Below are 11,291 nucleotides of genomic sequence, written 5' to 3' on the forward strand. Positions count from 1 at the left end.
AATCCAATTGGAGCTCGCTGTGTAAGTGCGAAAGATTATTTGACATTTCGTAATAACGATGCCGGTAAACAAGCTGCTACCGTATATGTGTATGTGTATATAATTGCGCATAAATAATTCAATCTGAAACAATGACCAATACACTTTGCATTTATGTTTATATTGGTCGCGTATATACAAGCAACTAGACGATGCGCCATCTATTGGTGATTATTTTAATTTTCATTCGATTATATCGTTGTTTAAATGGTTATGAGCAAAAAAAAGTCATAAACACAAAAACAAAAAATGAATCTAACACATTTGAATTTCAAATATTTTCTTCAATGCGAGCAGTGATGATAAACAATCAAACAAATGTATTTCAATGATAATGATATTAGCATATATAAATACTAGGGTGGGTCAAATTATTAACCTCAAAGGCTTTTCCCATAATTTTTTATCTTTTGCACAAAAATCACCAATTTTATTCGCGAATTTCACAATTTTGTGAAATTGATTGACATTTTCGCGCCATCGACTCTGTTTCACGTCACCGTTATTGTATGATCCAGCTAATAAATAAAGGCATTCATTCCAACACTGATGTTTACAGTTGATAAATGGATAGTTTATAAGATGATCATAATTAAAAGAACATCACATATACATTGTACTACACAGAGTACAGTATGAACATAGCAAAATTATTTCTTGCACTATTTTTCCGTGTTATATTTGTAATTTCATTAATAATCATTTTTTTATATATAATATTCATTTTATGTTTATTAGGTATTCGTGAGAAGAAATCAAAAGTTAAAGAAAAAGTTCGAGAAATGGAGGAGATTGTGGAACGAGAAAATATTTTTACAATACCGAATTTATTATGTGTTACCCGTAGTTTTTTAGCTCCATATATTGGATATGTTATTACTCAAGAACATTACCAACTGGCAATTGGTCTTCTAGCTTTTGCTGGTCTAACAGACTTGGTGAGTACATGATATCATTATGAAAAATACGTTTATGTTGAGAATAATTTACTTTATTAATTTAAACATAATAATAGTTAGATGGCATAATTGCGCGTAACTGGGCTTCACAGGCAAGCAAACTGGGCACTTTTTTGGATCCAATGGCCGATAAATTACTCGTAGGATCCTTAGTCATATCCCTTTCATGTTGTAATTTGTTCCCGACATGGCTATGTGGAATGATTATCTTCCGTGATGTATTTTTAATAATTGCCGGCTTTGTTATTCGATATATAAGTTTGCCACCACCGGTAATTCACAAGTAATAATACTCCTTCACTTGAGTCAAAAATATGTTTTTTTTTTTTACAGAGGACTCTTTCACGATACTTTGATGCGACACACGTAACAGCAAAATTAAAGCCAACACTAATTAGTAAATTGAATACAGTAGTACAACTTACCACAATCACTGCCAGTTTAGCAGCGCCATCATATGGACTACTGGGTAAAAAATTGTATTATGAATTAATTATATATAAATATATAAAAAAAATTAATCATTTTTTCATTTTACATTGAAATTACATTCAGCTCATTCTACACTAGTGTGCATGTGGTATTTTACTGGTCTCACAACAGCAGCGGCGGCAACAAGTTACATTGTTTTATCTAAAGATACATTTGAACTGATACGGAATCGTAAAGTCCCATGATTTGCTATTATCATATGTGAATTTTGAAATCAATACTATTAAATAAATTAAACTTCAATTGTTTCGAAAAATTTCTTCTACACTCTCTTTGAAACTCTTCTTATTTAATCACAAAATAAATGTCATAATGCCAGGAACTCGAATATATACTCAATTTTTTTGGGACATAAAAAAAATTCATTCAGAATTTCAGAAAAAATGTATGATCGCGAAATATGTTATTTCGGCTTTTTTATAACATCAGCAGAAATTTAAAGCAATGAACTCCATTTCAACAATAAGGTCATAGTTTGATGGTGTTTGTCTGGAATAATATTGTAGTGATATTGATGTGTGTCAGCTCCGACGCACGGAAATTCGGGTAAACCGTTTTAAAAGGATATACTGACCAGTAAACCTTGGTATATCTTACTTTTGACAATTCTGGATGTATGAAAATATAAAAATCACCAAAATAGGGTTCAATCGATGTTCAAATTATATTATATATTTTGTTTTATATTTCGGCAATTCGAAGCTGTTGGCATTTCATCCTTCTGAGAGCGTACAATAAGAATTGTTTTTTTTTTTTTAATCAACTCCTGCCAAAAAAACATTTGAAAGCTTGTTTTAAATCTCATTGTCAGTTGTATTTTTAATCGTATTCAGGTTTTTAATAGCATTTTCTTATGAATATTTTGAGGAGCAAAAATTCGAACTTAAATGGGACATTGTGAGTCACATTTGTTTTTTTGTTTTATTTTCGATTTTAAGTGGCTTTCTTATTTTCCGTAGCTGCATCTAAATGATGCTGTTGGACGATTTCGGCAATTTTCTGAGCAAATAAATTTGAATCATGTATTATCGACAATAATTCGTGTCTTTTATCATATAGTTCGCCGAGAGTTTTCGGACTGTAACCAGTCCAAAAATACTCCTCCATATCGTTTATTTTGGGTGGTCTATCTGATTTCAATAAATTGATGATTTTTTGTTTGTGTTGCTTAATACCTTCCTGAAATGAAAAAAATGAGATAAATATTTACATCAATAAGATAGAATCACAATCAATTCATTTCATTATTTATACTTACAATATCCACATCCGTTGAAATAGAATTGTTGCCCGCTGGTAACGGTGATCCAATGAAACCAATGTAGTCGAGTTGTGTTGATCCGCTCCCGCTCTGATTGTTTATTATGAAAATCTGGATACTATTTACGACCGCAAACTTCACCGGTCGTAAATTGATAAGATTTCCTGCCAAGTCCTTTGGATCGACGCTGTACCGAGATGAAAGAAAGAAAATTTACTAAATATTTGATGAATGCTAAGTGCCAAACATAAGTTCTTAGAAGAACAAACATACATCATATCTTGAACGGCCGGACATGATTCGGCTTGTTCAAAGCTCATAGTTGCGATCTGATTGATGAATAATTTCAGCGTTTTCGGTCCAAATTTCTCGGGTGCTTTCAATTTTATGGCATGTATTTTGATCGATTGATTGAAATTGACCGACAAAATGAGCTGATCATCGAAATCGGACTTTAAAGAATTGCCACCGTCCGTGAATACGTGTTCCAATGGATAATCATCTGTCCCGCCCAAACATTCACACTGGTTTTTTGTGATCAGTCCTTTGAGATCCATCTGCAATTGTGCGAAAAATCAAAACCTTCCGAAGTTAGATGGAAAAAAAAATATTGTGACTGACACAAAATAAATATGAAACATACCAAACCCTGTTCCAGGTCTTCACCTGAATCGACATGACCACTACCAATGTGTTGTTGGATTTTTGCTTCCAATTCAGCCAAGTTGGCATTTTGAAGATGATCAATGTTTTTCTTTAACGTAAAATTCAATGCATATTGTCAATAGCAGAAAAAACACAAAAGGCTGAATAGTGAATACAAACTCACCTTATTTCTGTAGAAGAATAACGTTGGAAACGTAACACACTGTGTTATAGCTGTGTTTTGACACTTATCAATATCAGGAAAATCGCTCGTGGATACTTGTTTGGTAGTTGTTCAAAGTGTGATTCAATTAGCTGCCAACTGGTGCACAATGATACAAAAAACATACCTCTGTTTACTGGGTTTATTTCGGAAAAGAAATAAATTTCACTTGTCTATAGCAACATTTTTACCATTTGGCTATAAAATTGACCACAACCAAACGAACACCAACTGCTTCCAATTCTTGCTGAAAGCAGTGATCGCTTTCAATAGCACGTACGCTCATTTTGGATTGTTATTATTGGAACATTTACTAAATTTTTTTTATTCAAACTTATAAATTCTTACAATAATTCGACTTTTGTTCGGCTCCGCTTGGTGTCATACAAAATTTAATGACCGGCACTTTTTATGTACACTAGAGTGTTTCCCATATCTATAATTAAAAAAATGGTATTTTTCAATTTAAAGAGCATAAAATTCTGTTTTAAGTCGTACCATTAATGTAAAGCACCGATTGATATTGACACTTCCCGAAGCAAAAAACTCTTTAAAGCAAAAATTGTCTAAGGTCTTAATATTGAATTAGTATTATTGATGTGAACCGAGCCTTATGACATTTGACGATCATTTCAATGGTTTTCGAAATGTCATAAACGCCGCTTCATTCATACCGAGAACACATTATTTTCGATATACGTGCATTTTGTATCGATTTGATCCGAACTTTCCACACTTGATCAATCGATTGACAAATTGTTGAATTCAAGTCACCATTGTGAGTAAACTTAATCATTTTATTACCGTGAAAAATATTGGTTAATTCATCAATAAAAAATATTATTTTTAATGAAAAATCAAAAATTGAATTACGTGCTTACGTGCAGTTATTCCTCTTGTTCTTATTGTGAAATTGATTTTTATTTCATAGCACGTAATATAAGCCATCTATAACGTGAAATATATTTAAGTAGTCTAATAATTATTTAACGTTGAGCCAGACATTATAATAAGATATTTTCAGCCAGATGAATCAGCTCTGCCAGATATCGTTAGGAGCTGAAATCTAGTGAAAACAATAAAAGTGATTGTTATAGTGATTGTAGCAATGTAAGTGTAATTATAACCATAACAATCACTTCTATTGTTTTCACTAAATTTCAGCTCCTGACGATATCTGGCTGAGCTGATTCATCTGGCTGAAAATATCTCATTATAATGTCTGCGTTGAACATATAGTATCATTTCATGAAAAAAGTAATGAATTTCACAATTATTCTGCAGTACATAATTCTGTTGCGTGAGGTGGTGAAATTCATTTCAAGCGGTGATACCCATTTTGAATTGGTTCCATTGTTCAGAGAAGAGAAACAGTTATTGTTTGGGCTCAAATTGAATCTGAATACTCAAAAGTATGCGTTACATTGTTTTCTTCTCTAAATCACTGCCATTGTTATCAATCCGAAGATTTTTGTCATTTTTGTGTGCTGCATCATTTTGTGTGTGTACCAAAAAAGGAGATAGATTCTTGTTCTGTTGTCGCTCGAAAAAATTGAATTTAAAACATGTGTGTGCGTGTGTGCATATTTGTGCAGGAGATTTATTCATTCGTAAATTTCTATAAAAAAATCTCGATATGGATCAATGAAAATGTCTAAATATCGCCAATTGAATAGTATTCGTTTTTAAACTAAATCGAATGTGTGTGTTTTTTTCGATAGAAAAATGGCAAATCGTTACAAGCCGTCTCTACCAGCTGAGGGAGAAAAGAAAGATGAGATAACGACGATCAAATGTGCACTAAAATCAATAATTCGGCCGCCATACCAGCAGGAACTGATCGGCAAAATAACTGATCTAAGTCTACAGGCTACAATGATTTGCAATTTGGGTTCGTTGCTGTTCTTATTAGAGGTGCAAAAGGCATATGAACGTAGGCATCAACAATGGTGACTTCAGCTTCTTTGCCAATAGCGGGGAAGAAAAGATCAACACATGTTTTAGTCAAGTGCTAGCAAAGCACAACCCAAAAAATGTAATTAAACACTAAAATCAACTATAGATAACATGGATTTTACAGTTCTATTTTATTTAATATATTGATTTCAATTCAAAATTCATTTTATTTTCGCATCCATTCTAACTGATTTTTTTCTCTATTTTCATTCCATTGTAATTTTCAATTGTAAATTAATTTACTACCGAAGCCGAAGCCGAAAAAAACACCAAAGCCGAAGCCAAAGCCAGAGCCAAAGCCGGAGCCAGAGCAACCATCAAAGACCAAACGGAAACCCCGTGGACCAGCAAAAGAAATTTCACCAATCGATCCAGAATTCAAGGCAATTGTGGAAGGTCTTGATGAGGTCCATCGCTTTGATTGGCCTAGCAACAAAGATTTCGGTAATGGCCTCAAACATCTATGCAATCAATACATAGACAACAATGTCACCAATTCGCAAACACATTCGGATAAACACATAACCCAATATCTGAAGATGAAAGTGTTTCAGATGAACACAAATGAAGCCATTGAAGAGAAATACCTGCCAAGTGACATCGACTGTGTGGTGAAACTCATTCTCAAGGAAAAGGTATGTGGAAAATGTTTATTCAAATCATGAAAAGAACTGAGTTTTCAATGGTTCATATTGTTTAAGCTTACAATGGTTTTTTTTGACTCGTTGACAAATTTTTATAAACATGACTTTAATCTATTTCCCTTGTTTCATTGAAAAAGGTCATCAAAGTGCCAGCTAGTGACCCAAATAAACTTTATCGGTGCGGAGTTTTGTATGACATCGTCAATAAGTTGAATGTGTTCCCGGAAATCGACCTACATGATCTCACGACTAATTCAAAAAATTGGTTCAAAGCTGTGCCGATGTATCTATCTAGCAACGCGAGATAGAAGAATTTAATTTGCTGCGAGCACATCAAGAGCCACCGAAGAAACGCAAAAAGAGAAAGCGCAGAAGATCGAAGGGTAAGAAAAGAAAGTGGATCATCAAACGAAAACAAATGCTCGACGATTTGGAATACCTACCGTGCATTCGCAATTTGGTGGTAGTTCCGATGTGTGATTTTCGGCGTACGCACTTCAAAATCGACTCTTCGAGTATGTATCAGATCTTGTCTTCTCAAAAATTGATTCCGAAACAGTTAACTGAAGACGGAAAACCAAGTGGAAGAAATATTTCAGAAAAGGTTTACAACGAGAATAAAGATTACATATGGAATCAGTATTTTTATATGCGTAAAATTCGGTGGTTTGTCCGCCGCAAAAAGAAATTTGACTTTTCGATAAACAGCGATGGAATTGCTGTGTCTCTGCAGTATTCCACCAAAAAGAAGGAGACCAGCAACACATAATCGGGCACCAGTCGATTGGACATCATTGACATGTTGAAGGCGGGCAAATTCAAAAGATTGGGAGGTACAGATTCAGGCATGCGGAACTGGAATACCACAACAATACATGAAATTGATACTTGCAAAGAAGTATGTGTAGTATACTAAAATACAATGATACACATTGTGTTTAAGTTCACTAATTAATTTTGTTTTTTTTTTTCGATTTATTCGCAGATCAACTTTGTTAAAAAGAGCAAGCAGTTCCATTGGGAGACATATCAAAACGGACGAAACGCAAAAGCGAAGCGATTCACGAAAAATTTCATCGAGAAAGAAAGACAAGATCGAGAGAATCGTGAGCTGTACGCAATGATGCCATCACCAAAAGGTTCACAGTGGCTGAGCTATATTAAGCATCGAGTTAAGATGACCAAACATGGAATCGAAGCTTACTCGACTGCAAAGTACACTATACTCAGCCATAGACTAGTGGTTAGCGTGCCAGGTTTGTGAGCGTGAGGACACGAGTTCGATTCTCGGTCAAATTTGGTCCGGTATTTTTCCACCGTGATTCGCTCAGGAATTATCAGTGGTTTTATGCGGAATAGATTTGGCCGGGTTTCGGGCTAGTGGAGTGCTTCGGAGGGCACTTAAAGCCGTCGGTCCCGTGTGTGTGCACAAAGAATAATGGGTTCAGCATAGACACACGTAAAATGGAGTGCCTTTACGTTAGGTTGGTGTCTTGGATATGTCAAATATCCAATACGTCAACCGTAAAAAGGTAGTGCGACATCTCTGGTGAATATACCGGTAAACCAGCGATATGTGCATTCCTCCATTGAAATAAGAAGAGCCCAACGCCATCTAGGAATGAATGGAATACTTGTGACTGTCACGACAATTGACTTGAGAAGAAAGCCCTGGTCACTGGCCCTGTACGGAGGCTAGTTACATGGCTGCTATAAAGTGGGCCACACCGTGGGAAGCATTCTCCAAGCAATCGAGTGACAGCACAAGTCGGGTCGTCATGCAATAAGTTACGAAACTTGAGCATCGAAGTGAATAACTCCCCGTTTAATCCAATAATCCAATAATCCAATAAAAGTACACTAGACTCGCCTTGGACAAATACATTAGGAGCAACAGAGCTATCGACGGATTTTTGAACAAGATCACCAATAAGGAACCGACTCTGTTATTCCATGGTGCTGATGGCGAAGTACCACCTGATTGCCCGATAAGAATTAAAAAACACGTGCGGTGTCCGGGTGTACGCAAACTGATGCAGGCATATAAGAAGCGACCATACATTGCTGTCGTGCAGGTGGACGAATGGGGAACATCTCAAACAGACGCAAGATGTACGTGCCGATTCCAAATTAATGTGTATTAACTTTCAGTAAAATAATTCTTTTTTAAGTAATTTTGTGGTTCTGTGAAGGACACACTTGATGGCATTAGAAGTATTGTCAATATTACTATATTACTAATTTGGTGAATGTTAAGCAAGCAGCAGAATGAAGGAAGATATCGAAAGACCGCATCATTTTTCCTCCGCTGAAAATGATAAGCTCGTGGTAAATTTTTTGTGTTATTTATTTAGTAGCATTTGGTTGCATTGAAAATAGTTTTCTTAAGATTATTTCTCCTACTTTTCATAGACAAACGGCGTCAAAAGACGACCTCGGTCTGAATTGGAACATAAGATTCAACATGAAAATTCCAACTACACCAAAATACCGACGGAATTCGATGATATGTGCAACGATGCAATTGAAAAAATTCTTTCCTACTTGGAATTAGTAGATTTGACAAATATTTGCGGTGGCAGTAGACGCTTGCAAACCATTGCTAAATCAATATTTCCTCGAAAGTATGGACATTGGCTGATAAGTATAGATGCTATTCAATTTCCTACCGAAAGATACTATCCAAAGCCTGTTTATTGTAAAATCAAACCGTTCATCAGGATTAGTGAAGCGAGAGTGTGGTTTAAATTGATTCGTAATTTTGGAAAATTCATCAAATATATTCGAATTGAATACCGAACTTAAATTCTGTGTCGTTAACATCGATTCCTAAGATATTAGAAAATATATGTTTTCCGAATATGAATGAACTCAGTACGTCTGTTAAAGATGTTGAATCATTTATTTCTTTTTTACGTGTTAATCGGCAAATCAAAAAATTAACTGTTGATATATCGAAGGATTGCGATTTAATACTTTCATCGATAAGTGAAATTTTACCAGAATTGAAAACATTCATTCATTTTTTCAGTTCAAAACAGTTGAAATTTTTCATTTAGATGACTACAATTATACTACAATTTTTGGCTCATTTGTGTTTGATAACCTTAAAAAAATTTCATTTTCATTTTCTGGTGACATTGGAAATTCAGATTGGCTGAACTCGGCGATATGTATGAAAAAGCTGAAAATACTGAAGTTACTGTATGCTTCAATGTTGATAGAAAATTATCAAATTCTACTCACCGAATTAACTGAATTGGAATTAATTATAGTATCACAAGGTACGCAACATGAAATCAATGTTTTAATCCAATCTCTTGGTCGCGAATGAAACAGATACAAATTGAAAAAAGAGTTGTATATCCATATAATAAGTATAAAGTGAAATTTCAACGCGAGAGATGAGAAAGTTTAGAATACAATTTGTTTATTTTACTGTATTTTACACCTTTATTTATATTCGTTTTTATTGTCTGATTAGGGCCGTAACCAGGAAAAAATCTCAGAGGGTGCTCTGAAAAATATATACTGACTATGAAATTTTTTGAAGAGAAAATACACCATTCTTCATTTTTTGTTATTTTTCAAGTATTTTGTATTTGATTTATAGCACGATAATGTTATAATGTTCTTTGTTTTGAAAATTAAAATCCATAATGCATTAAAACGAAAAAAGTTATTAAAGGAATTTAAAAGAGTTGAATTTTTCTATTTTTTTGAACGAATTTCTTAATAATGGAACTTTTCTCTAAAGCGTTTAACTTAGTTTTTTCAAATGCCAAGAAACTTAGATTACATAGGCGTTTATCTGTCATCGCCATACGACGCACTGTGTTTATTCTTGATAATGCGGAGAAAGAGCTTTCAGCTATCGCAGTACTACTTCCAAATGTTTTAGCTGCTTCTAAAAGATGATATGTATCTTTCACACCTTCTCTTACAGGAAACAAATGTTGCAACGCAGTATTTCCATCTTCCTTTTCATTTTTTGATAAAAACGCTTTCACCACGGTTAATTCAGCTTCCGAGGGCAAAATCAAATTGATGTGAGTTAATGATTCAAGAGCGTTTCGATCGAAATTATCATTACATATGTTGTTTACTTCAGTGATAGCAGTCAGAATATCGCTGTCTTCTTCAAAGCGATTTCTCAATTCATTTGAAACACGGTCAATTATATCAAAGTACTTAGACTTCGCCAACAATGTTTTCTTTTCAACTTCAGTTAGAGTTTGTTCAACTTCGATGTGATGCTTCGATGATCAACTCCAAGTGTCTCCATTACGATAGAGTCAGTAAGTCGAGTACAGCGTTGGCGCCGTGGTTTGTGACCGTGGTTCAGGTTGGTCAATTTCAAAGTCTTTCATCAATTTTATTAAAATATCTTCATACAAAATCATAAGGAAGATTATCAAAAACTCATGAGCAAAACTGAAAAATAGCAAAATTGGTATAATATTATTTTGTTTAGGAATATCATTTACAATCATTTTAGTTTTTGTAATGGGCATTACTATTTACGTATGTTTCTTTCGCGCTGCCACTTGGAATAAACTTGCAAAACGATTGGAAAAACAATCTGAAAACATCCCAAATTTATTCATTCGAAACTAATCAAATACTTCAATTTATTTTTTCAAAAATTTTTAAAGAACAATTCGAAATTAAATGATTTATTAATGTTAAAATTGGATGATTTTTATTGCGAAATGAAACCACTTAAAAAAATATATACTTTTTATACTTTTCCAACTTCAATTTTCCGCTCAAATTCAATAAAAGTACCAAAAAAAATGTTGTGACCTTTATTTCTCACCCCCCCTGGATACGGCCCTGTGTCTGCTCTGAAAACCTAAAGGTGGGCTATTCACAACAAAAGTAGCTGTCATGGTATTTCACCAAAAATTTGGTGTGATTTTGATACGAAAAAATATTGTGAACGCACCACTGAACAATACATATACAAACTAATTTCGAGGTTAAGTTCAATCCGTGGCCTACACTCTCCAGCAAGTCACTTTCGAGTATCTTATTGAAACCTATACCATTTTTTTGTGCATAATTTGTGC

The 11,291-nt window shown here is 34.1% G+C and overlaps 3 protein-coding genes and 1 long non-coding RNA gene across 7 annotated transcripts; 2 read left to right on the plus strand and 2 right to left on the minus strand.

Moving 5' to 3' along the window:
- The first annotated feature begins 659 nt into the window (after window positions 1–659).
- On the plus strand, window positions 660–1,746 carry LOC116345539 (probable cardiolipin synthase (CMP-forming)). The gene is made up of 4 exons (XM_031774977.1): window positions 660–977; window positions 1,055–1,270; window positions 1,332–1,467; window positions 1,554–1,746. Exons 1-4 carry the CDS (start codon window positions 675–677, stop codon window positions 1,673–1,675), a joined length of 777 nt encoding a protein of 258 aa, XP_031630837.1. The 5' UTR covers window positions 660–674; the 3' UTR covers window positions 1,676–1,746.
- On the minus strand, window positions 1,542–4,183 carry LOC116345540 (thioredoxin-like protein 1). Of its 4 annotated transcripts, none has more exons than XM_031774981.1 (6): window positions 3,968–4,183; window positions 3,581–3,718; window positions 3,395–3,505; window positions 3,025–3,308; window positions 2,749–2,938; window positions 1,542–2,669 (listed from the first exon to the last, which is right to left on the minus strand). In XM_031774981.1, the coding sequence occupies exons 4-6, from the start codon at window positions 3,306–3,308 to the stop codon at window positions 2,424–2,426; spliced, it is 720 nt and encodes a 239-aa protein (XP_031630841.1). In that variant the 5' UTR covers window positions 3,395–3,505; window positions 3,581–3,718; window positions 3,968–4,183; the 3' UTR covers window positions 1,542–2,423. The 4 variants fall into 4 exon arrangements, with proteins under 4 accessions (XP_031630841.1, XP_031630840.1, XP_031630838.1 ...); XM_031774980.1 differs by having other exon boundaries at window positions 3,581–3,755; XM_031774978.1 differs by having other exon boundaries at window positions 3,811–4,183.
- On the plus strand, window positions 4,037–7,814 carry LOC116345542. The gene is made up of 5 exons (XM_031774982.1): window positions 4,037–4,397; window positions 5,341–5,654; window positions 5,827–6,210; window positions 6,357–7,117; window positions 7,205–7,814. Exons 2-4 carry the CDS (start codon window positions 5,547–5,549, stop codon window positions 6,525–6,527), a joined length of 663 nt encoding a protein of 220 aa, XP_031630842.1. The 5' UTR covers window positions 4,037–4,397; window positions 5,341–5,546; the 3' UTR covers window positions 6,528–7,117; window positions 7,205–7,814.
- A 2,151-nt stretch (window positions 7,815–9,965) lies between these two features.
- LOC116345543 lies at window positions 9,966–11,241 on the minus strand. Its single transcript, XR_004201514.1, has 3 exons — window positions 10,958–11,241; window positions 10,737–10,801; window positions 9,966–10,653 (listed from the first exon to the last, which is right to left on the minus strand). It is a non-coding gene; the product is annotated as an uncharacterized LOC116345543 (long non-coding RNA).
- Window positions 11,242–11,291: the final 50 nt, after the last annotated feature.

The sequence above is a fragment of the Contarinia nasturtii genome, unplaced genomic scaffold, assembly GCF_009176525.2.
Source record: "Contarinia nasturtii isolate CC-2019 unplaced genomic scaffold, AAFC_CNas_1.1 Cnas_scaffold_1327, whole genome shotgun sequence".
In the NCBI taxonomy this organism is placed as follows: Eukaryota; Metazoa; Arthropoda; class Insecta; order Diptera; family Cecidomyiidae; genus Contarinia; species Contarinia nasturtii.

What these genes read in the sequence shown, in the direction of transcription:
- LOC116345539 (XM_031774977.1), top strand. Translation starts at nt 675, where the DNA reads ATGAACATAGCAAAATTATTTCTTGCACTATTTTTCCGTGTTATATTT. An exon ending in ATATAAGTTTGCCACCACCG is followed by an intron (nt 1,271 to 1,331) that starts GTAATTCACAAG and finishes TTTTTTTTACAG; the next exon opens with AGGACTCTTTCACGATACTT. An exon ending in GCCATCATATGGACTACTGG is followed by an intron (nt 1,468 to 1,553) that starts GTAAAAAATTGT and finishes AATTACATTCAG; the next exon opens with CTCATTCTACACTAGTGTGC.
- LOC116345540 (XM_031774981.1), bottom strand. Translation starts at nt 3,308, where the DNA reads ATGGATCTCAAAGGACTGATCACAAAAAACCAGTGTGAATGTTTGGGC. An exon ending in CCGGCCGTTCAAGATATGAT is followed by an intron (nt 2,939 to 3,024) that starts GTATGTTTGTTC and finishes ATCTCGGTACAG; the next exon opens with CGTCGATCCAAAGGACTTGG. An exon ending in TTTCAACGGATGTGGATATT is followed by an intron (nt 2,670 to 2,748) that starts GTAAGTATAAAT and finishes TTTTCATTTCAG; the next exon opens with GAAGGTATTAAGCAACACAA.
- LOC116345542 (XM_031774982.1), top strand. Translation starts at nt 5,547, where the DNA reads ATGAACGTAGGCATCAACAATGGTGACTTCAGCTTCTTTGCCAATAGC. An exon ending in CAAAGCACAACCCAAAAAAT is followed by an intron (nt 5,655 to 5,826) that starts GTAATTAAACAC and finishes TTACTACCGAAG; the next exon opens with CCGAAGCCGAAAAAAACACC. An exon ending in AACTCATTCTCAAGGAAAAG is followed by an intron (nt 6,211 to 6,356) that starts GTATGTGGAAAA and finishes TCATTGAAAAAG; the next exon opens with GTCATCAAAGTGCCAGCTAG.